The sequence below is a fragment of the Hyla sarda genome, chromosome 1 (genome assembly GCF_029499605.1).
Source record: "Hyla sarda isolate aHylSar1 chromosome 1, aHylSar1.hap1, whole genome shotgun sequence".
NCBI classification, from domain to species: domain Eukaryota; kingdom Metazoa; phylum Chordata; class Amphibia; order Anura; family Hylidae; genus Hyla; species Hyla sarda.
The window spans coordinates 50,620,815-50,647,795 of record NC_079189.1 but is presented as its reverse complement, the minus strand read 5'-3'; the positions used below and the strand labels follow the sequence as shown (position 1 = coordinate 50,647,795).

Genomic DNA, 26,981 nt, shown 5'->3' with positions numbered 1-26,981 from the left:
TGCAGCCTCTGACTGGGTGACATGTTGGATCCACTATCAATCCAAACCACTTCCTATGAAATAGGGGAGGGGATGCACGGCTACAGAGGGAGCTACTTCCCCCAAATTGCATGGCAAAAACAAAAAAACAAAAATGTAGCCAGCACCTATACCCAATACATGGGTGCACGCTGCTGTGGCAAGTACAAAACATGTAAAAAAGAAAATGACAGCAGCACACTTGGGCAACAAAATGGAGGCTTTTAGCGCACTTTTTGATCAAAACGTGTCCCCCATTCACCACGCGGAGGTGGCCTCATATCGGATGGGACCCTAACACTCACTCACCTCTGCTGGGCATGCAGCCTCTGACTAGGTGACATGTTGGATCCACTATCAATCCAAACCACTTCCTGTGAAATAGGGGAGGGGATGCACGGCTACAGAGGGAGCCGCTCCCCCCAAATTGCATGGCAAAAACAAAAATGTAGCCAGCACCTATACCCAATACATGGGTGCACGCTGCTGTGGCAAGTACAAAACATGTAAAAAAAGAAAATGGCAGCAGCACACTTGGTCAACAAAATGGAGGCTCTTAGCGCACTTTTTGATCAAAACGTGTCCCTCCTCCAGGTCTACCTGCTGCTGATGAGTTGCTTCACTATGCGGGTGAAGAAAACTTCTCATCAGCGATTGTAGACTCAGGCTGCTGCTGATAAAGCTGGTACTGCTCCTGCCACCCCACCCCTCCCCAGCAGCCATGGCAGTGGAAGGTGAGCGCAGAGGGCCCCTAAAGTCAGACCTGCGAGAGGATGGACGATGGCACAGATAGGCATTGGCCAACTGACTACATAGGAAGTCTCTGTTGTAGGTCAGTTTGTCCTCCCTCTCAGAGGGTGTAAAAAAGGCCCCCCATTTTGTGCCAATAGCGAGGGTCCAATATGGTGGAGAGCCAGAAGTCAACCCGCTGCCGAATAATGACAATTCATTACGCAAGTAAGTGAGCATGCATCGTGCCATTTGTGCAAGTGACTAGGAGGGACTCCCTGCCTCCATCTCCACTGCATACTGCCACTGTGTGTCTGGGTCCTCTGTCTCGCCTTCCTCATAACCCTCTAGCTGCTCCTGCTCCTCCTCTCCTGTTAGATGATGGATGCTTGATGAAAAACTGCCACACCGCCGAGTAGCTGATTTTCCCACCAACAGTCCGCACTGATTGACTGCTACTGCCACCGACTACAGGAACCCCTGTTCCACTACCTCCCAAGAAGGTAGGCTGCTGCTAAGTGGGTGGTCTACCCTGGGCATGTTTGGCTCCAGATTTTCCACTTCTGCCACCATGCTGACTGCCAACCATGCTACCAACTTGCTGGCTCAGCTGCTGCCTCACGGGCGACCTGCAACGCTCTTCTCCTGATGATGATGAAGCTGTTTCTGCACCCGGCTCCCAAGTGTGATCGGCTTCATAATCACCGAGTTGTGTCTGCACGTCACTGATGTCCTCCTCAGGATCCTCAACAGTGTCTGTATTTGGAGACTGAATGCTCGCAACACCACCTCCCACGCCACTCTCCTTATCAGTACTACACCTAGCGGAGGAAGCGGCGGTTGTCTCCTCCACTTCTTGGCTGGGCAGTAGCTGCTGACTGTCCTCTAGTAGATCGTCCTCACTAAATAGTGGAGTTAAACCCACAGCATAAGATACTTATGTGGGGATGGGAACAGCATAGGACAGAGGCAATGGGAGGACAGGGACTGCTCTCGGGCCATGCCAACTGAGGGTTGTGTCTGAGGGACCCGCTGACTGTTGACTGGAGGTGTCAAATGTCACTTATGATGAAGTGGATGACCGTGTTAACCAATTGATGACGGCAGATGGGTTGCTGGTCAAGACACGACCGCTAGCTGATACCGGGAGCTCAGGCCTCTAGCTGTGACTCCTGCTGCCACTCGCCTCTAGTCTCTTGCGACCTCTGCCTGATGAATTTAGGCCTCTGCCACTCCTCTGTGCACGTCCTGGCACTTCTCTGCCTGACATACTTAGTGCCTATATGAGGGGAGTACAATGCGCTCCACTACGCTTATAACAGTAATTGTCTACAACACCAGCAGGTGTATACTTTTTCCTGGCCTTTCACAGTATCTTGGCCCTTATGACTTTAACAGGAACAAAATGGTACACCACTTAGATGTATGTATGTGGTATGCACTTATGAGAGGTGGACAATGCGCTCCAGTACGCTTAAAGCAGTATTTGTCTACAACACCAGCAGGTGTGTACTTTTGGCTGGCCTTTCATAGTATCTTGGCCCTTAAGACTTTAACAGGAACAAAATGGTACACCACTTAGATGTACGCACAGGTTACACTTAATAGAGGACTACATGCTTTTAGTACTCTGCTCACCCTAACTGGCTGGCTACTATTAGCTTTCAGTTGTTGTACACACCGGTGTTGCAGCACACAGTCACTGTGTGCTACATCCAAAATTGCACTTTCTCTATCATTCTCACTCCCTTCCCTATGAGTGCTTCTAGGCTGGATTTGGGCTTGTGGTGAATCGCTGCTGTAAAAAAGCTTTTCTGTGCAACACACTGCTTTCTGTCCCTCTCTGCAATAGAATGCTGATGTGACTGGGAGGTGAATCGCTGCTGTAAAAATGCTTTTCTGTGCAAGTCACACTGCTCTCTTTCCCTCTCTGTCATAAAATGCTGATGTGACTGGGAGGTGAGTCGCTGCTGTAAAAATGCTTTTCTATGCAACACACACTGCTGTCTGCCCCCCCCCCCCCCCCTCTCTCTCTCTCTCTCTCTCTCTCTCTACAATACTGTAAAAGGCTGAAGTGACTGGCCTCAAGATGGCTGCCGATTATATAGGGCTGTGACATCACAGGGGTGGCTGGCTGCTGATAGGCTGCATGCTACATGTGATTCAGGGTCACCCCGGCGACCCTTGTTCCTGCCTTCCCAGGATTCCTTGCCCCATGTCCTCACATGTGGATCCACCATTTTAGATGCCCTGGAGGTTGGACTGCATTAAATGGAGTTTAATGAAGCAATTTGCGTGATTGAATTGCAGCGATATTCGCATTCATTGCAAATCAAATTTTTCCTTAAATTCGTAACAAATTCATATTAAATTCGCTCATCCCTAGTTTTATCACTCTCTTGTGACTCGAAATATAACATGGCACTTCATGGCAAAAAACTCTGGATCTGGGAAAAAATATGTTGCCTGTACATAAAAATGGCCAAGATTGCCAGGACAGGTTTAACTTAGAACGGTTCCCGTCAAGGTCGACCAAAGAAATTGAGTGCAAGTGCTCAGCATTATATCCAGAGGTTGTCTATGGAAAATAATGGTATGAACAACGCAAGAAACTCCCAAACAGGAGAGTGGGGTTCTAAGTAGAATTTTCCCAAAGGCTGAAAAAGCCTGACGCACAAAAACCCTTATATAGACAAACACTCCCCTAAAACTTAACTTTTATTGGATTATATGTAAAATTATACCATGATTGAGGGAAACTGTTAAAAGGCTGTGACCATGTCTACTGTAGAAATAGTGGATATCTATCCACAATACATTCTTTTTAGTGGAGGCCAGTCAGGCTCACCCCACCTAAGGGGAAGATTCTCCACCAGTATTGTAAATACAGATACAGTGTACACATTTTTAAAACACCAGTACAAGCCCCTCTCTACATGTTTCGTTGACTCATCACCGTTATCAGGAGGTTTTGAGGCAAGCACCAAGGATTATTAGCAGCGCAAGTGGACTTGAAAGACTCAACTTTACTGACTGACTGAAGTAGAGATTTTCCCCAAGAGCTCTGCTTACCGCCAGGCTTTGATATACACCCGTGCATTGTTTTTTTTTCCTGAAATTGGCATGGCTGTGGAATTTTGTAGTTCTCTTCTCCCTAGGCTTCTCTTCAGCTTGCCAGTAGGAACACACTCACCCTCACCCCAGCACTGACTGCACTCACTCTCCAACTCTCTCTCTCTCTCTAAACTGAACTGCAGTTCACACTGAGCTCTGACTAGACATTGAACAGCTCCCCCACCCACCCACTACATAGGGGCTAGGTTTGGGGTCTCCCATTGGGTATCAGGGTCACCTGGTCACTCTGCAACAATCCCTTAAAGGTACAGTGCATAAATTAATACATGACATAACACAACCATAGATCACATTATAACAGGTCAGACAATAGAGCAGGGAGCCCAACCAGGGATGCCCGAGGCAATATTTAGCCCACAGGATAGCCTTTGGTGCTGGGATACTGAATTACTTGATTACTGAAACCATACCCTTTGGTCTTATGAGACCAAGATAAAATGGTGTCAAGTGTGTGTAGCGGCAACCAGATGAGAAGTACAAAGACAAGTGTGTCTTGCCTCCAGTCAAGCATGATGGTGGGAGTGTCATGGTATGTGCTGCATGAGAGGGGCTGCTGGCACTGGGAAGTTGCAGTAAATTGAGGGAACCATGAATTCCAACATGTACTGTGACATGCTGAAGCAGAGCATGAACCCTCCCTTCAGAGACTGGGCAACAGAGCAGTTTTCCAACATGATAATGACCCCAAACACACCTCCAAGGTGACCACTGCCTTGCTAAAGGTGATGGACTGGCCAAGCATGTCTCCAGACCTAAACCATATTGAGCATCTGTGGGGCAGGTGACAGAGCGCAAGGTCTCTTACATCCACCAGCTCCATAATGTCATCATGGAGGAGTGGAGGAGGACTCCAGTGGAAACCTGTGAAGCTCTGGTGAATTCCATGCCCAAGTGGCTCAAAGGAGTAGTCTCATGAAAAAAAAGTATCCACTTCAGGCAGGGGTCATGATGCGCTGCTTCAGGGGGAGAGCCAGGGCTCCGTACAGGAGATTGAAACCTCCCCGCAATATAAAACGTATCACTTATCCTGCGGTAGTGATAAGCTACCTGCGGTAGCTTAAGCCCTTAAGGACACATGACGTACTGGAACGTCATGTGTCCGATCACGGCGTGGCCCCGCATCATAGCGGGTCGGGCCCGGCCTCCAACAACGGCCGGGACCCGTGGCTAATAGCGCGTGGCATTGATCGCGGTGCCGCGCGCTATTAACCCTTTAGACGCGGCGTTCAAAGTTGAACGCCGCGTCTAAAGTGAAAGTGAAACCATGCCAGTTAGCTCAAGGAGCTGTTCGGGATAGCTGCGGTGAAATCGCGGCATCCCAAACAGCTTACAGGACAGCTGGAGGGTCCCTACCTGCCTCCTCGCTGTCCGATCGCCGAATGACTGCTCAGTGCCTGAGATCCAGGCATGAGCAGTCAAGCGGCAGAATCATCGATCACTGGTTTCCTATGAGAAACCAGTGATCAATGTAAAAGATCAGTGTGTGCAGTGTTATAGGTCCCTATGGGATAACAATGATCAGTGTGTGCAGTGTTATAGGTCCCTATGGGAGCTACAACACTGCAAAAAACAAGTGGGAAAAAAAAGTGAATAAAGATCATTTAACACCTCCCCTATTAAAAGTTTGAATCACTTCCCTTTTCCCATAAAAAAAAAAAAACTGTGTAAATAAAAATAAAAATAAACATATATGGTATCGCCGCGTGCGGAAATGTCCGAAGTATAAAAATATATTGTTAATTAAACCGCACGGTCAATGGCGTACGCGTAAAAAAATTCCAAAGTCCAAAATAGTGCATTTTTGGTCACTTTTTATATCATGAAAAAATGAATAAAAAGCGATCAATAAGTCCTATCAATGCAAAAATTGTACCGTTAAAAACTTCAGATCATGGTGAAAAAAATTAGCCCTCATACTGCCCCATACACGGAAAAATAAAAAAGTTATAGGGGTCAGAAGATGACAATTTTAAACGTATTAATTTTCCTGCATGAAGTTATGATTTTTTCCAGAAGTACGACAAAATCAAACCTATATAAATAGGGTATCATTTTAACCGTATGGACCTACAGAATAAAGATAAGGTGTCATTTTTACCGAAAAATGTACTACATAGAAACGGAAGCCCCCAAAAGTTACAAAACTGCGTTTTTTTTTCCAATTTTGTCTCACAATGATTTTTTTCCATTTCACCGTAGATTTTTGGGCAAAATGACTGACGTCATTACAAAGTAGAATTGGTGGCGCAAAAAATAAGCAATCATATGGATTTTTAGGTGCAAAATTGAAAGAGTTATGATTTTTTAAAGGCAAGGAGCAAAAAACGAAAATGCAAAAACGGAAAAAACCCCAGTCCTTAAGGGGTTAAAATAATGGTGCACAAAATATTGACAATTTGTTGCCAAGGTTTAGACATTAAAGGGGTACTCCGCCCCTAGACATCATATCGTTTGACACGCCACACCCCCTCTATTCATGTCTATGGGGGGGGTGCATGAAGGTGTTGTACTAGCAGTCACACCCCCTCCCATAGACATGAATGAAGGGGGTGTGGTGTAACGTTATGAACACGGACGATAAGATGTCTAGTGGCGGAGTACTCCATTAATGTCTTAACCTTGGCCCCAAGCTTCCATGTTCAGAACGCTGCGGTGCCAGCTTGGAGATCATGGGGGGTCCCAGCGGCCGGACCCCCCCCCCTCCCCATGATCAGACATCTTATTCCCTATCCATTGGATAGGGGAAAAGATGTCTAGGGGCAGAGAACCCTTTTAATGGTTGTGTGCTGGGTTATTTTGAGGGGACACAACATTACAGGCTGTGCACTCACTACTTTACATTGTGGCAGAGTGTCATTTCTTCCCTTTGTCACATAAAAAGATAGAATAAAATATTTACAAATATATAAGGGGTGAGGAACTGTATACAGGGGTAGTATAATAATTTGTAAAATTAGTAAACTGTTTACTTGTTATGTTGTAAGTATAGGACAGCAAACATGGCGATTTAGAGGTTGGTATTGTTGCCATATAGTGTTTGTCCACAGTGTTTGCATGTCAGCCTCATGCATGAGTTTGTCTAGGTTCTACAACTTGCTCATGAAAGAAGAATAAAGATGTGAGTAAGACAGAATACCTGTGTATCTTTCTCCAGTGTGACACTCAATCTGGCTGTCCGTACACGTACATTGTTCCACCTTCCCTTTGTGAATTCTTGTCCATGATTCTCCATTATCATAATGCACATAATGAGCTTTATCGAAACATTTTTCTGAAGTAAAGGGCAAATAAAACCATTGACATAAGAAGACAACATCTCAGGTTCTTAGTTTTTGTTGTTGAGCTGTGGTGAGAAGTGGCCAACAAGGCCTAAGTCAATCATAACTTTCATCTTCACCCAATATACCCCAGTACTCACCAATCTCACAGTCATGACCAGAGTACTCCACCGGGCACATACAGTAATATGAGTTGAAGAATGGTACATTAGTACAGGTGCCACCATTTTTGCAGGGATTGCCTGCACAATGATCTTGAAATACTAAGAAAAAGAATACAAAGTTATGTACAAAATATAGATATAAAAAAAGGTTCTAGAATTTACCTTCTTTGTCATGGCAGCTAGTCTGGGCCAGATACTACCACAAATCTATACATAGCCCATGAATGTGAAATGTGGCACTCACTTGACCTATTGAACCTATTGGTTCCTTTGGTTCCTTATGTAGCATAAAACTGTCCAATGGTAGTGCGATATGTCTTCTAAGGCTAATCTATAAGTTTGGTGCCATTTAGCAGGCTTTTTTAGGCTTAGGGAACTTATTTGCCTGCTTGATATGTAAGAGTAACCCCCAGTAGTCTGGGAGAGAAGTTCCATACTTCCAGTGTAAAGCAAATGGATGCCCCATCTATATAACAACTATGTACCTTATTAGATACCCCTTTAACAAATGCAGAGTATGGCTGGTCAAAGAAAAAACACATAAAGGGATGGAAAGGGGAAAAAAGGTAGGGTTTCGTACAGCATTAGACCAAAGTTCTATAGGCCCACCAGAGGAAATAATTTTGGGCACCCACCATAGTTTTTATAAGTCTACTTTGAAGTAATCATTGCTCACCAAAATAGGATATCTAGTGACCGTTTTTGAAGTTGACTCTAAATGAGGTTCTGCTAGAACTTTGGGACCTGTATTAGGGGTATATTAATGTGTAAATGCTTGGGCCCACTAGAAGATTCTATCCCTGGTTTAATAGCTCTCAAAAACTAAGAAGGAATCCTACGACACAGTGGGAGTAAATAATTTTACCTCTTCAGCTGCAAAAAAGTCCTTATAATCTACCAATTTGTACAATGTAAAGTTGATTTTGTAATTCGTGACCAGGCCTGTGCATGACCCTCTCCACCGAAGTCAAAACCACTCACTCAGACTTTACAAAGAGGAGGCACACATTTGGGTGCCCACCTCTTTACCTCTCAATTGGATAGGATCAATGAAGGACCATCAGAGAGCCCTTTTTTTCATGATAGGTGAGGTCCCAGACGTGTTACTAGTGGTAATGGTGGATGGTGAAGGTCCCCTAGATCCTTAAAGGGGTACTCCGCCCCTAGACATCTTATCCCCTATCCAAAGTAGAAAAAGTAGAAAACAAGAGAAGCATTCATGAATAAAAAGTTTGAGAGTCTTTTCTGGGTCATTTGCCTCTTAGCCCTTGATAAAGCCACAGCCTGTGGCGAAACGTCGGGCGGGCGGGCAATGTGTTAGATTTTTAATTGTCTCACACTATAGATTGTGGACTGCAGCCACATTCTATCTTTTCATTTCACTTACTATAGCATGCAGTGTCATGCCAATCAATGCACTATGGATCAATATGTGTGAGGTTATTTTAATCTTGGCTCATTAAACGTTAAGTTTTATATTGGGTGGGAAATTTAGGGTCTTAGTGACCGCTTAGCGGTCAAATGTTAATAATTTTCTGGGTCTGTCACAAATGGTTGTGCGCTATGGGTCTGTGTGTCTGCATACTGATACATGGACATATATAAATAAAATCCTAGTCACTCAGTAAATGTTTTAGTTCACAAAACTCTGTGAAATGAATCCGGGGCCGATTCCCATGGACCATATGTCCAAACTGCAAGCGGTCGTTATTAATGGCCCCCAATATAGATGAGAAGAGAATGTGTATATCTTATTCTGCGGAGAGTAATATCGGATGCAGCTGAATCATTTGGCTTCGTGATCAGTTTAGTCAATGGTTTTACAGTTATTGTATCCGACAATAATAGAATATTATTGGTGTCTAAAACAAGTTAACTTGGAAATTTCTGCTACTGATGTAATATCTAACTAGACTAGTAACATTTTAGTGAGAAAATGTAAACACGAGTGGGACTTACTGTATATCATACTATATGTTCTACATATTAGAACATAATCTCTTAATCTGCATTTTGCATATGACTAAAATACCTAAAATAGGAATACCCCTTTAAAGCATATGTCCAGCTTTGGACATCATTTTAGATTAAAAGTGAATATATTCTACATTAAAAGTTTAGTATCTGTATAAATTCATGAGATCACTCATCTATCTGAGCCTGTATTAAACTCCAGAGCTGCCTTCACAATTGTGTTGGTTTCTACGGGAAACAGTCAAGAAGCTTGGTGAGATCAGGTGCTTTTCTAAAAACATAGTTAAAGTTCCATTGAGCCAGCAAAGAATGGTGGGAAATTTCTGCTCTGACGTCTTCATAATGAATGCAGTTTTGGAGTATGTAAAGCAGCAAAGTATTTGAAGAAGTAGTCCTCCAGAAGGAACAGAGCTTGTCCTCTGGTGTCCCTATTGGAAGTAACTTCCTTGAAAATAATGTTCGACCCCTTAAAGGGTACCTCTCATCAAATAAACTTTTGATATATTTTAGATTAATGAATGTTGAATAATTTTCCAATAGCATGTTAATGAAAAATATGCTTCTTTCTATTGTATTTTTCCCGATCAGTCCTGTCAGCAAGCATTTCTGACTCATGCTGGAGTCCTAAACACTCAGAGCTGCCAGCCTGCTTTGTTCACAGCCAAACAGGCTGTGAACAAAGCAGGCTGGCAGCTCTGAGTGTTCTCCTTTGTGAACAAAGCAGACTGGCAGCTCGTAGTGTTTAGGACTCCAGCATGAGTCTGAAATGCTTGCTGCCAGGACTGGTAGGGAGACCCCTAGTGGTCATTTCTTCAAAGTGAAAATTAAATAGAAAGAAGCATATTTTTTAATAACATGCAATTGTAAAGTTATTCTGCATACATTAATCTATTATATATCAAAAGTTTTTTTGATGAGAGGTAACCTTTAATGAGCCTTAAAAATCTACTCTCAAAGGAATAGATACTCCTGTTTTACATGTTGTTTACAGAGGGTGACTTCTCTTGCTTTTAAAGGAAATCCCTGCTTGGCTTTCTAGTCATGCTTGAAGGACTTTTAATTGGTCAAGCATTGACTTACAGGAGGGATTCCCAACCGGGAAGGGGTCCTATCTGCAAGGTGCTTAAAGGGGTACTCCGGTGAAAACCTTTTTTCTTTTAAATCAACTGGTGCCAGAAAGTTAAACATATTTGTAAATTACTTCTATTAAAAAAATCTTAATCCTTCCTGTACTTATTAGCTGCTGAATACTACAGAGGAAATTCTTTTCTTTTTGGAATGCTCTCTGATGACATCACAAGCACAGTTCTCCCTGCTGACATTATTATAATAATAATAATAATAATAATGCTTTAATTATTGTTGTCCTTAGTGGGATTTGAACCCAAGTCCCCAGCACTGCAAGGCAGCAGTGCTAACCACTGAGCCACCATGCTGCCCTTAGCATACATCTGCTATACATGGTTGCTAAAATGGACAGAGATGTCAGGAGAGAGCACTGTGCTCGTGATGTCATCAGTGTTCCAAAAAGAAAGGAATTTCCCCTGTAGCATTCAGCAGCTAATAAGTACTGGAAGGATTAAGATTTTTTAATAGAAGTAATTTACATATATGTTTAACTTTCTGCCACCAGTTGATTTAAAAGAAAAAAGGTTTTCACCGGAGTACCCCTTTAAGTGGGAGCCTAGAAGCATTTGTGGGGGAGGGTTGGTGGAAGTCTGGGAGGCATTTTTGTTTGTGGGGGAGGCTGACTGCCAGGTGGGTGGGGCTGGCTGGTGGCATTTGGGTGAGGTTTAAGGCATTGCCTGTAATGGGGAGCTGGAGACATTTTAAATAGGCTAGATGATATGTGTGTAGGGGAGGCTGGGGTATTTTGTTGAGGCTGGAGGCAGTGTGTGCGGGGGAGGCTGGAGAAAGATATTCTGGCACATGCCACCCCAATGGAGGTCAAAAGTTTGGTGTTCTTGCCATCTTTGTGCAATTGTGGGCCTATGGCTACCTTTGGTATATTTGGTATATGTGCCACAAGCTTTTTTGGCAGAGATGTTACCCAAAGTTTGTGACAATGTAGCTTAAGCATTATGTTTCAGTAGGTGTGAGAAGGATTAATATTTATCATTCGGGCAGTGATGTGCAGGGGATTAATGGCATTATCATGGAATGAGCCACAAACTAGAGTATTATGGGGCTTTCTGTGGTGGTTTCTGACACATAGAGGGAGACATATTACTCTATATTTGGTGCAGAATTCCACATCCAATGCTCAGGAAAGCCCCACATCGTACGCTGCAATCATATATCATTTCAGCCACTTTCTATAGAAACACTTGTTAGCCGGCCAGGAAATTCCAGTCTGGGCTTCATCCCTGCCAGCAGTGGACCAGCTCCAAAATAAGCTGAATACCAATAATGCCAGCACATTCCCTGTGTAGAGAAATCCGGCTTATAAAAGCGGCAGGAACGGGAATATTTATCAACTGCCAAATTGTGTGCACTGTGTGTTTTTACTTGTGCCGAAGCTATCATCAAATTTTGCACGATTTTTCTGTTGTTTTTTTTTGTGTGGGTTTTTTTGCGGTGGCCTCATGACTTTTCTTGTTGTGCGCTTCCAGGAAGGTTTGGTTTGCAGACCCGCTGGTTGGTGTGCTGAATTTATCATCTGCGCAAAAATTATTTTTGCTCAAATGCAAATTTTTGCTCAAATGCCCTCAATCCAGCGGCTGGTGTATGAATGCATGTGAGCTTTTCAACATTTTTTGTGCTATCATTTGCACAAATTTATAAATTGGCGTGAGATTCACTGCAACAGTGCAGAGTGTCAAAATTGCGCAATAATTTTTAAACTTTTTTTCATATGCCCTATTTTTGGCACTTTGTGTGAACTGACAATGTGGGCAAAGTATGGCACTCTGAAAACTAACAAGGTGGGCAAAGTATGGCACTCTGAAAACTAACAAGGTGGGCAAAGTATGGCACTCTGTGAAAACTAGCAAGGTGGGCAAAGTATGGCACTCTGTGAAAACTAGCAAGGTGGGCAAAGTATGGCACTCTATGAAAACTAACAAGGTGGGCAAAGTATGGCACTCTGAAAACTAACAAGGTGGGCAAAGTATGGCACTCTGAAAACTAACAAGGTGGGCAAAGTATGGCACTCTGTGAAAACTAGCAAGGTGGGCAAAGTATGGCACTCTATGAAAACTAACAAGGTGGGCAAAGTATGGCACTCTGAAAACTAACAAGATGGGCAAAGTATGGCACTCTATGAAAACTAACAAGGTGGGCAAAGTATGGCATTCTGAAAACTAACAAGGTGGGCAAAGTATGGCACTCTGTGAAAACTAGCAAGGTGGGCAAAGTATGGCATTCTGAAAACTAACAAGGTGGGAAAAGTATGGCACTCTGAAAACTAACAAGGTGGGCAAAGTATGGCACTCTGTGAAAACTAACAAGGTGGGCAAAGTATGGCACTCTGAAAACTAACAAGGTGGGCAAAGTATGGCACTCTGAAAACTAACAAGGTGGGCAAAGTATGGCACTCTGAAAACTAACAAGGTGGGCAAAGTATGGCATTCTGTATAAAGTGACAAGGTGGGCAAAGTATGGCACTCCGTAAGATCTGACAATGTGAACATAGTATGGCACTTTGTAAGAACTGACAATGTGGGCAAAATATGGCATTCTGCGAGAACTGTACGGCACCATGAAGAGGAGCACTGTTTAGCACTATATGGTGCCAACCATTATTGGGGAAACTATTAATACTTTTTATACTCTCATTAGCCATGTTATAGTGCTAGATGGCAGTGTTTGCCTCTGGCTGGGCATTGTTTGCATCAATTTTGGCACAATATGGCTCTATGTTGACAAAAAAAATGACACTATATGACTAATGGCTTGGCTTTTTTGCTGGCATGCTCATTTATGTATATTTAGGCCAGTGTTTACCAACCAGGGTGCCTCCAGCTGTTGCAAAATTATAACTCCAAGCTTTCCAGGACAGCTAAAGGCTGTCTGAGCATGCTGGAAGTTGTGGTTTTGCAACAGCTGGGGGCACACTGGTTGGGAAACATCAATCTAGGCAATGATAAATAACACTAACTGGATAAAATGGGAAAAATTTCTGTAACTGCGTTCCCCAAAGAGTGCATGTTTAGCACCGAAAGGAAAAGCAATGTCATTAATATCTAATAAGAGGCTCTGACAGCACAAGTAAATGATAGGAGAAGGATTGGCATACTTTCTGCCTGCTTGTTTGTATTTGCTGTTAAAAGGAGTACTACCCTGGAAAACTTTTTTTTTAAATCAACTGGTGCCAGAAAGTTAAACAGATTTGTAAATTAAATGATTAAAAGAGATGTGGAGCTCACATTAGGGAACACGAGGTTAACGGAGAAATCTAGAAACAATGTAAAAAGATCAGTCCTCAGTGTTCCACTCACAAATGAGTGTGTACTGGATATTTGGTAATAATTAATTCTTATAAAGCCAGTTGGTATTCAAAATGATGTGATATTTATTACACAGTATCTAAAAATATCCCTAGAAGTCTGCCTCCGCAGGGTCCTTGCGGTATGTAGGCTCGCTTCAGAGAATGAAGAAATAATAAAAATTAAGACCATACAATAATGCGGTTCACCTCTGTAGTCATATTAATTGCAATGTATATGAAATAAACATTTATACAATCCTGTAATGATCCTGCAACAGAAAAAATAATAATATACCCTGTAATAAAAATTGTCCTGTAACAAAGGGTAATGTAGCAAAAAATAACCTGTAAAGAATTTGTAGCAGAAATGTCCTGCAGAACTAAGTCCAGATCTTTAGAAAGAAATATAATAATAGTAGGTCCAAAAAATGTAAACTAGTCCAAGATATGTCCTGTAAATAAATCCGATTTGATTTATAAATCCTGTAAGGGTGTAAATCTCTTCAAACTCTGCCGTTGTGTCTGTCAATCAAATTGTTGCAATATACTTGATCAAGTGATACAATTTATGCAGTATGATTGAAGCCAAGCAGAACCTATGTAGTATATCTATGTTAGTAAGAGTCCTGTTAGAGGAGAAGTTTCGGCACACTGTGCCACTCACCGCCCTTATGGAATTGATGATTCTCCGGGATGGTAACCTCCAGCCATAAGGGCGGTGAGTGGCACAGTGTGCCGAAACTTCTCCTCTAACAGGACTCTTACTAACATAGATATACTACATAGGTTCTGCTTGGCTTCAATCATACTGCATAAATTGTATCACTTGATCAAGTATATTGCAACAATTTGATTGACAGACACAACGGCAGAGTTTGAAGAGATTTACACCCTTACAGGATTTATAAATCAAATCGGATTTATTTACAGGACATATCTTGGACTAGTTTACATTTTTTGGACCTACTATTATTATATTTCTTTCTAAAGATCTGGACTTAGTTCTGCAGGACATTTCTGCTACAAATTCTTTACAGGTTATTTTTTGCTACATTACCCTTTGTTACAGGACAATTTTTATTACAGGGAATATTATAATTTTTTCTGTTGCAGGATCATTACAGGATTGTATAAATGTTTATTTCATATACATTGCAATTAATATGACTACAGAGGTGAACCGCATTATTGTATGGTCTTAATTTTTATTATTTCTTCATTCTCTGAAGCGAGCCTACATACCGCAAGGGCCCTGCGGAGGCAGACTTCTAGGGATATTTTTAGATACTGTGTAATAAATATCACATCATTTTGAATACCAACTGGCTTTATAAGAATTAATTATTACCAAATATCCAGTACACACTCATTTGTGAGTGGAACACTGAGGACTGATCTTTTTACATTGTTTCTAGATTTGTAAATTACCGTATTTATCGGGGTATACCACGCACCAGCCTATTACACGCACCCTCATTTTACCAAGGATATTTGGGTAAAAAAAGATTTTTACCCAAATATCCATGGTAAAATGAGGGTGCGTGTGTGCGCGTGTATACCCCGATATACCCCCAGGAAAGGCAGGGGGAGAGAGGCCGTCGCTGCCCGCTTCTCTCCCCCTGCCTTTCCTGGGGTCTAGAGCGCTGCTGACGGCCCTTTTCACCCCCTGGTTATCGGCGCCGCTGCCCGTTCTGTCCCCCTGACTATCGGTGCCGGCGCCGATAGCCAGGGGGAGAGAAGCGGCGCCGACAGCCAGGGGGAGAGAAGGGGCAGCGGCACCCATTGCCGGCGCCGCTGCCCCGCTGCCTCCCCCCATCCCCGGTGGCATAATTACCTGAGTCGGGTCCGCGCTGCTGCAGGCCTCCGTCATGCGTCCCCAGCGTCGTTGCTATGCACGGCGCTGCGCACTGACGTCATGCGCAGCGCTGTTCAGCGCATAGCAACAACGCCGGGGACACACGACGGAGGCCTGCAGCAGCGCGGACCCGACTCAGGTAATTATGCCACCGGGGATGGGGGGAGGCAACGGGGCAGCGGCGCCGGCAATGGGTGCCGCTGCCCCTTCTCTCCCCCTGGCTGTCGGCGCCGCTTCTCTCCCCCTGGCTATAACCAGGGGGTGAGAAGGGCCGACAGCAGCGCTCTAGACCCCAGGAAAGGCAGGGGGAGAGAAGCGGGCAGCGACGGCCTCTCTCCCCCTGCCTTTCCTGGGGGTGTATCGGCGTATAACACGCACACAGACTTTAGGCTAAAAATTTTAGCCTAAAAAGTGCGTGTTATACGCCGATAAATACGGTACTTCTATTTAAAAATCTTAATCCTTCCAGTACTTTTTAGGGGCTGTATACTACAGAGGAAATGCTTATCTTTTTAGATTTTTCTGATATCATGACCACAGTGCTCTCTGCTGACCTCTGCTGTCCATTTTAAGAACTGTCCAGAACAGGAGAAAATCCTCATAGCAAACATATGCTGCTCCGGACAGTACCTAAAATAGACAGCAGAGGTCAGCAGAGAGCACTGTGGTCATGACATCAGAGAGATCTAAAAAGATAAGCATTTCCTCTGTAGTATGTAGCCTCTAAAAAGTACTGGAAGGATTAAGATTTTTAAATAGAAGTAATTTACAAATCTGTTTAACTTTCTGGCACCAGTTGATTTAAAAAAAAAAAAGTTTTCCACGGTAGTACCCCTTTAAGGTGCAATTTATCAGTAATACTCATAATAACAATAAAATATTATAACGTGATATAAAAGCTCACAGATGTCTCTGCCGACTTCTATGGCGCAGAATCCCCACTCTCCGTCTCTGTCATAATTGTGTGTTGTCGAACACCTAATACAATGACAGACAACATGTGACATCAAATGGTTTACAATAATATACAATGCAATGCACACATGGATAAATAAATACATTAATATACAATATTTAGTTAAAGGGGTACTCCGGTGAAAAACGTTTTTTTTTTAAATCAACTGGTGCAGGAAAGTTAAACAGATTTGTAAATGACTTCTATTAAAAAATCATAATCCTTCCTGTACTTATTAGCTGCTGAATACTACAGTGGAAATTCTTTTCAGTTTGAAACACAGAGCTCTCTGCTGACATCATGAGCACAGTGCTCTCTGCTGACATCTCTGTCCACTTTAGGAACTGTACAGAGTAAAAGGAAATCCCCATAGCAAATATACGCTGTTCTGGACAGTTCCTAAAATGGACAAAGATGTTGGCAGAGAGCACTGTGCTCATGATGTCAGCAGAGAGCTCTGTGTTTCAAAAAGAAAAGAATTTCCACTGTAGTATTCAGCAGCTAATAAGTACAGGAAGGATTAAGATTTTTTTATAGAAGTAATTTACAAATCTGTTTAACTTTCTGGCACCAGTAAAAAAAAAGTTTTTCACCGGAGTACCCCTTTAAGGGGATTTTCTCTTCTCTACCATACTCTACACTACATAGGGACTAGCCCAGTGGTCTCCCACCTGCAGACCTCCAGATGTTGCAAAACTACAATTCCCAGCATGCCCGGACAGCCGTTGGCTGTCCGGGCATGCTGGGAGTTGTAGTTTTGCAACATCTGGAGGGCCGCAGGTTGAAGACCACTGCACTAGCCCATCAGGAAGTAATCACATAGAGAGCTTTTTACCAAAGTGGCATCAAAAATTCACAAAATTTTTGCGCCAACTTTTTTTTTTTTACACCACAAAAATAAGTTACATATCATATCTCCCTCCAATTGTTTTGACATGATTTACATACCACTTTTTATTTCTAAAGAACCGCCGAGGTACGCAGGAGAAATGTAGATGTCCACCCCAAAGAAATGGAAGCTTGCAAGGTTTACCTTCTTCAGTTACAGCTGAAAAGAAGTGGGAACAATTCTGTAAATACCACAAAAAATGGCTTTAAAAAACAGATTTACCATTCTGCCTCAGACCAAAATTGTCTCATTTTGCCCATAACAACCAATCACAGCCAGGTTTTTATTCTGCTAGAACTTAAGATATGAAAGCTGAGCTGTGATTGGTTGTTATGGGCAACACCAGAGAGTTTAGGGGAGATTTATCGAAATCTGTGCAGAGGAAAAGTTGCCCAGTTGCCCATGGCAACCAATCAGATTTCTTCTTTCATTTTGAACAAGGTCTCTGCAAAATGAAAGAAGCGATCTGATTGGTTGCTATGGGCAACTGGACAACTGGACAACTTTTCCTCTGCACAAGAGCCCAGGTAAGTCATACATTCACGAGTAGTTACATGATACAATGAACAGCCAGAACATTCTAACCAAATAATACTATACTGACTAATACTCTGTATGTCTTCTTTAAAGGGGTACTCCGCCCCTAGACATCTTATCCCCTATCCAAAGGATAGGGGATAAGATGTCAGATCGCCGGGGTCCCGCTGCTGGGGACCCCGGGGATCGCTCCTGCAGCACCCCGCTATCATTACTGCGCAGAGCGAGATCGCTCTGCACATAATGACGGGCAATACAGGGGCCGGAGCATCGTTACGTCACGGCTCCGCCCCTCGTGACATCACGGCCCGCCCCCGTCAATACAAGTCTATGGGAGGGGGCGTGGCGGTCATCACACCCCCTGCCATAGACTTGCATTAAGGGGACGGGACGTGATGTCATGAGGGGCGGAGCCATGACGTCACGCTGCTCCGGACCCTGTATTGCCCGTCATTACGCACAGAGCGAACTCGCTCTGTGCAGTAATGATGGCGGGGTGCCGCAGCAGCAATCCCCGGGGTCCCCAGCAGCAGGACCATGGCGATCTAACATCTTATCCCCTATCCTTTGGATAGGGGATAAGATGCCAGGGGCGGAGTACCCCTTTAAGCTGACCAAACAGCTCTGACTCATGGAGGCATGGAGTCCACAAGACCTCTGAAGGTGCCCTGGGGTAGCTAACACTATGCTAGCAGAAGATCCTTTAAAGCAAAAGTCCCATTGGAAAAAAAAAGTTCTATAATGCCCGGGCTGCCTTAAAATAAAACAATAAACAGGACTCACCTGCCTTCGCTCCCTTTTTCCGGTATCGCTCTGTTCCTCTGCCCTCACCATCTTCTTGGTCTGGCCGCGGTGAGCGATTGGCTGACCGGCAGTGTGATGCACCGAGCCTAGGCAACCAATGCAGTGGTGGACCGGAGGCAGCTGAGTCCTGTTTATTGTTTTATTTTAAGACAGCCTGGGCTTTGTAGAATTTTTTTTCCAATGGGACTTTTTCTTTAAGTCCAGTAAGTTTTGAGAACCAGTCTCCATGGGTTGGACATGGGCTAGGCATGGGGGCAAATAATGACTCAGACGCCAGGAGGTGACCAATGATTACAGAGACTACAGGGCTTGCTGGGACATATAGTAGACTTGGAAAATTTGATGCAGGGCCACGCTGACTTGAGACAGGATGACTTGGACTGACTTGACTGAGACTGACTATGACAGACTTCACCCTGTTTGTAGCATACCGGGTTTTGACATTCACCTGTGGGCCTTCCTAGGACACCAGACACTCTGTCAGGACTTGACCTCACTGTAGCTAAGCAAAGTCTCAAAAAGAGCAAGAGGAAGCTGCACCCAGGGTTTATATGGGGGAGACTCTTGAGGGGTCCCATAGGTCACCCTGTAGGCCACATGGTCACTGGTACCTTCCCCATTTACAATCACATGACAATAATACTTAACCCCTTAAGGACCAGGCACGTATGAGTACGTCCCTGCGCCCTGGGTCTTAAGGACCAGTCACGTACTCATACGTCCGTAGGAATTTTGCATCCCGACGTGCAACTGAAGCCCTCAAATTTTTTCAAAAAGTCAAAATATGTCCATTTTATGATGCCAACATAAAATAGACATATTGTATTTGTGAATAAAAATAAAATTTATTTAGAATATCAATTTTCCTTACAAGTAGAGAGCTTCAAAGTTAGAAAAATGCAAAATTTTCAAAATTTACATGAAATTTTGGGATTTTTCACCAAAAAAGGATACAAGTAACAAAGAAAATTTACCACCAAAATAAAGTAGAATATGTCACGAAAAAACTACCTCAGAATCAGAATATTCGGTAAAAGGGTTTTAGAGATATTAATTCTTAAAGTGACAATGGTCAGATGTGCAAAAAACGCTCTGGTCCTACAGTGAAAATTGGCCTGGTCCTTAAGGGGTCAAAGACATACAACAATATACAGTCATGGGCGTAAATGTTGGCACCCCTGAAATTTTTCACGAAAATGAAGTATTTCTCACAGAAAAGGATTGCAGTAACACATGTTTTGCTATATGTCACGTACAGCCCTCACGACCTGGCTTACGGACACGTCCACGCCTCTCAGAGAAGAGTGAGCGGACAAAAGAACCACAAAACCAGCAGAATATTTACTCTAATATTCTAACTCTAAGCTGCCACCGTGGCATGTTCACTCTCGGCTCCCTTGAGCCAGTGACACAACTTAAATACACACTGTGTGTAGGTCCCCGTGTCTTTCCTGCATACGTGACCTCGGCTGGGAAGGTATAGGGGTACTCTGCTTCCACGCTCACTTTCACACACACCTACCACAATAGGCCCTAAAAATTAGCTACACACACCCCAAAACCAGTCCAGCTGCCTACACACCAATACGCTGCCACCATCTATCAGTAGGCCGATAGAACGCCTCCGTTCATGCACAGATTCTTCCTCTCTGCACTTTGACACCAAAACTATGGTAACGGCATGAGCCACACTTATACACTAATACAACTATATAAGCTATAGGGCTATAGCCCTATACGAACTGTTAGAGCATACAAGACTGCGCATTAAAGTTATGGCTTTAATGTACATAAAGGGTACAGTACTTAATAACAAAAAGGAGTTAAAAAAAAACAGACATACAAAATGTGCAAAACAGTTATATAAAATAAAAGGGGAATAAAAATCAGAAGAGTTCCATACTTAACGTCGTTGAGTAAAGTCCTAATCTGTCCTTGGGCCAAGGAAGAAAATAGTGGCACAAGTCCATTCAGAATGGGCCCCAAACTTGTAACCACTAGCTTGTGTTGGACCACCACTTTTATGGGTGCAGCAGAGGGTTGGGTTAGAAGGGAGGTCTCCAGTGTCTTCTTAGATCAGCCCACATCATCCCACCTCCCAAATGTCCCAACCTGCTCTCAAACACAGATTGATAGTCCATAAATCATAACTCCCATCGTACACAACAGATGTGACATAGATGGCAGTACACTTATTGATATGGTGACATTATAATGCATGTTTTGATAGGCTACATGAAAGGGTTATACATAGGTATAGGATACATACAGCTTAGGGATACATACAGCTTAATCTATGGGTACAATGGGGTCATGTTTGGGTTCTACATATAGCCTATTATTCAGGGATCATGATTCTGGGGGATATGTAACTATGGCTACTAAGGGGAGCCCTGAAAAACATATTTCTACACTGGGACATATTTCACTATATGTAAAATGTAAACCTTTTGTTCCAGTTGGCACCAAACTGGCAGGATATGCACGATTAACCCAATCAGCAAACTAGCTATCTTGGGGCTCCTCACAGCTAGGGGCCAAGGGATATGTTAAGTAACCAACAACAGGGAGATAACCAAAGGGAGGCAAGATCAAACCGGACAGGGGGGTATACAGCCAAAGGAAAATAATCAAAGGTCAAGAGGATATATACATTTCAAACAGGGTCCCAGACAGTAAGGAGACAGAGATCCACCATATTTCCCCCAAAAAATAATATCCTCAGCCTATATTCACTACACTATACACATGTTTATTCCCTTTGTGTGTATTGGAACTAGACCAAAAAAGGGAGGAAAAAAAGCAAATTAGACATAATGTCACACCAAACTCCAAAAATGAGCTGGACAAAATTATTCCCCCCTTTGTAAAAAAAAATTACTGAAATCAGTCTCTTCCTATAACCATCAATAAGCTTCTTACACCTCTCAGCCGGAATGTTGGACCACTCTTCCTTTGCAAACTGCTCCAGGTCTCTCTTATTGGGAGGTGCCTTTTCCCAACAGCAATTTTAAGATCTCTCCACAGGTGTTCAATGCGATTTAGATCTGGACTCATTGCTGGCCACTTCAGAACTCTCTAGCGCTTTGTTGCCATCCATTTCTGGGTGCTTTTTGACTTATGTTTGGGGTCATTGTCCTACTGGAAGACCCAAGATCTCGGACGCAAACCCAGCTTTCTGACATTGTGCTGTACAGTGCGACCCAAAATCCGTTGGTAATCCTCAGATTTCATTGTGCCTTGTACACATTCAAGGCACCCAGTGCCAGAGGCAGCAAAACAACCCCAAAACTTCATTGAACCTCCACCATATTTCACTGTAGGTACTGTGTTCTTATCTTTGTAGGCCTATTTCCGTTATGGTAAACAATAGAATGATGTGCTTTACCAAAAAGCTCTATCTTGGTCTCATCTGCCCACAAGACGTTTTCCCAGGAGGATTTTGGGTTATTCAAGTTCATTTAGGCAAAATGTAGTCTTGCTTTTTATGTCTCTGTGTCAGCAGTGGGGTCCTCCTGGGTCTCCTGCCATAGAATTTCATTTCATTTAAATGTTTGTGGATAGTGTGCGCTGACACTGATGCTCCCTGAGCCTGCAGGACAGCTTGAATATCTTTGAAACTTGTTTGGGGCTGCTTATCCACCATCCGGACTATACTGCGTTGACACCTTTCATCAATTCTTCCCTTCCATCCACGCCCAGGGAGATTAACTACAGTGCCATGGGTTGCAAACTTCTTGATAATGTTGTGCACTGTTGACACAGGCAAATCTAGATCTCTGGAGATGGACTTGTAACCTTGAGATTGTTGATATTTTTCCCACAATTTTGGTTCTCAAGTCCTCAGACAGTTCTCATCTCCTCTTTCTGTTGTCCATGCTTAATGTGGCACACACAGACACACAATGCAAAAACTAAGTGAACTTCTCTCCTTTTTATCTGCTTTCAGGTGTTATTTTTATATAGCCCACACCTGTTACTTGCCCCAGGTGAGTTTAAAGGAGCATCACATGCTTGAAGCAATCTTATTTTTCCACAATTTTTAAAGGGTGCCAATAATTTTCTCCAGACCATTTTTGGAGTTTTGTCCAACATTATGTCCAATTTGCTTTTTTTTCCTCCCTTTTTTGGTTTAGTTCCAATACAAAAAGGGAATAAACATGTGTATAGCAAAACATGTGTTACTGCAATCCTTTTCTGTGAGAAATGCTTCATTTTCTTGAAAAATTTCAGGGGTGACAACATTTAAGGCCACGACTGTATGTATATTACACTAAAAAACATAGGCACTTAAGATTATACATAAGATACAAGTATAGGGGCGGGGCCTGTAGGTCACTGACATGGAGTCTGCCTGACAGGGCAGCAAGGGTACAGGGGTGCAACTCCTGTACTGGGCCACCACACATTGCTCCATGGTCCAGTACTCATGTGCCAATTGTTGACTCTTTCTGCAGTAGACATGTCAAAAGTTTTCTTTTTATGTTAAGGGGTTTAAAACCAACCAGTATAAGGCTGGGTTCACACTACGTTTTCTCCCATACGGGAGCGCATACGGCAGGGGGGAGCTAAAACCTCGCGCTCCCGTATGTCACCGTATGCGCTCCCGTATGTCATTCATTTCAATGAGCCGGCTGGAGTGAAACGTTCGGTCCGGTCGGCTCATTTTTGCGCCGTATGCGCTTTTACAACCGGACCTAAAACCGTAGTTGACCACAGTTTTAGGTCCGGTTGTAAAAGCGCATACGGCGCAAAAATGAGCCGACCGGAGCGAACATTTCACTCCGGCCGGCTCATTGAAATGAATGACATACGGGAGCGCATACGGTGACATACGGGAGCGCGAGGTTTTAGCTCCCCCCTGCCGTATGCGCTCCCGTATGGGAGAAAACGTAGTGTGAACCCACCCTAAGACTGGGTTCTCACCACATTTTTGCGATACAGTTCCCGTATACGTTTTCAATTTGAAAACCGTATGGAACCATATTGAAAACCATATGCATTGACTCTCCATTGAAAACTGTATGCCAAAAGATGCATCCGGTTGCGTCCGTTTCGCATACTGTACAGTTTTGTCAGTTTTTTTTCCCCGTACCCAAAACCGTAGCCTACCACTTTTTTTGGTCCGGGTGAAAAACCATATTGAAACGTATAAATTTAACACGGGAGTCAATGGGAACCGTACAGAACCGTATGTGCGTACGCTTCCATCCGGTTTTCACCATACGGTTTTTGACTTTGCACAGTTTTTTTTTCTTGGAATTTCAATCAAACAAGGGAAACTATTCATAATGGAGTGAAAAGTTAAAAACATATTTAGAAAATTAAAAGCGGATACAACCGGACATCATTTTTTCAAACATATACGGATTTCAACCGTATACGGATTAAAATTTGTACACGCGTTTTGATACAGTTTAGTCAGGTTTTGAGGAATCCGTTTTATCAAAAACCTGATACGGGAACTGAATTGCAAAAATGTGGTATGCACCCGGCCTAAGTTTCTCACAATTTAAATCCTGCTTTTATCTCTGGAATGCTAGGTTTTTCTATAATGCAAAGTAAAAATAGGCATATTCAGACTATAAATAAGAATCCGTGCTGCTGGAAGCACAATGGGAAAGAACATCATGCATGTGCCTGTCATTGTAATAACCATAGAAACACTATATTATGCAATGCACAAGAACATTCAGAAGGTCACTCTTTACGTTTACTGAACATGGTGGTTCACCTTCCATTAAAGCTGGGGTCTCAAACTGGTGGCCCTCCAGATGTTGCAAAACTTCAACTCCCAGCATGCCAAGACAGCTGTTAACTGCAGCCAACTGTTGACCGGACATTTCCAGGCATGCTGGGAGTTGAAGTTTTTCAACATCTGGAGGCCACCAGTTTGAGACCCCTGCCTTAAAGGGAACTTGTCACCTGTTTTATGGTGCCCAAACCTTAGGCAGCACAATACTAGTGCAGGAAGCATAATCCCGACACATGCCCGAGCATTTCAGAGAAATTATAGATCTAAATGCTGCTGAGATCATGGCGTGGTAAGTATTCCATGGGGTGGGGGGTTCCAGGTGGCTGATGTCTGCCCTGACAAAACTGAGTGATGCATCTCTCCCAATACACAGATAGGGAGGGCAGCGCCACTCAGGGCCAGAAGAGAGCAGCTGCAGGGCCAATGACACATGAATAGTTACCTGGGTCCTGGCAGCTTTTTAAAACTACAAATACCCTAAAAGGTTCCGAGCATTTCAGAGTGAATCATAGTGTTCTAGGACCTCGCTTCCTGCATCTGTTTCATGCTGCCCATGCTTTCTGCAGCATAATACAGGTGACAGGTTTACTTTAATCAACCATGCACTAATACATTTATACATATATGTATGTGTTATGGGAATTGCTTCTTACAGTGCCCATATAGTGGTGATCCCAGTCCTACACAGGCTCTGTAGACCATATAAGAGATTACAGTGCAGCTCCATCCAAGTGACGTCTTTGATCAGAATCATTCAGTTTCCTTATTCTCTATCTGCTCCAGTACACCATGACGACTTCTGCCAGCCACAACTTTGCTTCACAAACAGCTTATGCTCCTTGCATTTCCAACATTCTTCTTACATCACCTACATATGCCCTCCTATAGCCCCATGCAATAAAAGCGCAAACAGCAACAGTGCCCCCTTTCATATTCTATATAGGTAAAGTCCTCTTTGTGCCCCCATATAATAGGTAGGTAACCCTTCCCCCCAATTTGGTAGATAAATAAGCCTCCCATACAATAGGTAGATAGGCTCCCCATGAGGTGGGTAGGCAATTAAGTAAACCCAAACCCATCAATTAAGTGCCCTTGTCCCATTAATATCCCTTTGCACCCTAATAGATATATATGTTGACTGCCATATAAGGGAAGTAGGTAGGCACCCATATTAGGTGGGTAGGTCTCCCATGTAATGAAGCTAGGACACCAATTTTAAATAGGTAGCTAGCCCCATATATTAGGTAAATTGGTACGTAGTAGACCATGTCATATTTAGTATGTAGGTACCCTCATTTTAGATAGTTAGGCTCTCCATATTAATCAGGTAGGTAGCCCCCCATATTAGGTATGTAGGCAGTATTAGGTACTTAGGCCACCATATTAGGTAAATTGGTAGGTAATCTCCCATAATAGTTAGCTAAGTGAGTCCCCTCCCCCATATGAGGAGGCCGGAAGAAGTTTCATGCTAGAATGAAACGGACGTTGCCTCATGTAACCTGCGTCTCATCACCCAGCTCCCAACCTGTCTGCACCCCCGTATGTCAATTAAATGTTTTAAAGAATAAAGAAGTCTCTTTTGATATGGTATCCTGGTGAGTGACCCGTCCTTTCTGCTCTCTTAAAATGTATGTTACATGACTGAAGTCTTTTCGGGACGTTGAGAACTACAGTCCGTAGAAGCAGAGGTAAATCCAACACGCACAGCTCTCCTAGGGTGCTGACAAGCAACATTAATAGTGTAAAGCAAAGTAGTGCCTGCCGTGTTTCTTTGAATATAGAGATTGGTAGGTAAGCTCCCATAATAGTTAGCTAAGTGGGTCCCCTACCCCATATTAACTAGAAAGGTAGGCTCCATATTAGATGTATTAGGTAGGCCCCCATATTAGCTAGCTAAGTAGGTCCATATTAACTAGGTCCCCATATTAGGTAGATAAAAAAGGTAAAACAAACATATGACACTGTCACACCACCTATGTCAGGACACAGACATCCTGATTTATATCCAGGCCAAAAGCCGCTTGTGGTCAACAAGAGTAAATAGCGGGGCAGGGAGCTTACACCTCAATGCCGATGGTGAAAGGGGATCTATACACATCCTAATGTTAGCTAGCATCAGGATATTCTGTGTATGTGCACCACAGCCACTGCAAACAAGGGTCTGATCCTAGTATCTGGACCTTGTCTACTGGGGTAGGTGTGTGGCCGATGACCCAACTGGTCAGCCCACTGTGTGCCCAGGTAAACCACCTCACTGGGAATCTGCCTAGTTGGTCACATGGTCAGTCCAGGCCTGGCATCAGTACAATGCTGATAATTATTCTGGGCAAGAACAAGATGCACAAGCAGTCACTATATTGCGGAAGCAGAAAGAGAGACTGCAGAGAGAATAAGAGTATATAGTAAATTGTCTTAGACTGCTCAGCACAGCTCTGTAATGTACTCCCTGCTGCTCCAGA

General features: G+C 43.4%; 1 protein-coding gene and 1 long non-coding RNA gene across 3 annotated transcripts in view; one reads left to right on the top strand and one right to left on the bottom strand.

The window, feature by feature from the left end:
* LOC130352999 (uncharacterized) overlaps positions 1–26,981 on the top strand; it is a 67,938-nt gene that overhangs the window by 10,767 nt on the left and 30,190 nt on the right. The window lies entirely within an intron of this gene.
* HGFAC (HGF activator) overlaps positions 1–26,981 on the bottom strand; it is a 95,557-nt gene that overhangs the window by 39,268 nt on the left and 29,308 nt on the right. For both annotated transcript variants that reach the window (XM_056555027.1, XM_056555028.1), the window contains exons 4-7: positions 17,486–17,585; positions 16,487–16,560; positions 7,301–7,423; positions 7,019–7,153 (exon numbers count right to left, since the gene is read on the bottom strand). In XM_056555027.1, coding sequence (XP_056411002.1) covers positions 7,019–7,153; positions 7,301–7,423; positions 16,487–16,560; positions 17,486–17,585 — 432 coding nt within the window. The remainder of the gene's footprint in view (positions 1–7,018; positions 7,154–7,300; positions 7,424–16,486; positions 16,561–17,485; positions 17,586–26,981) is intronic.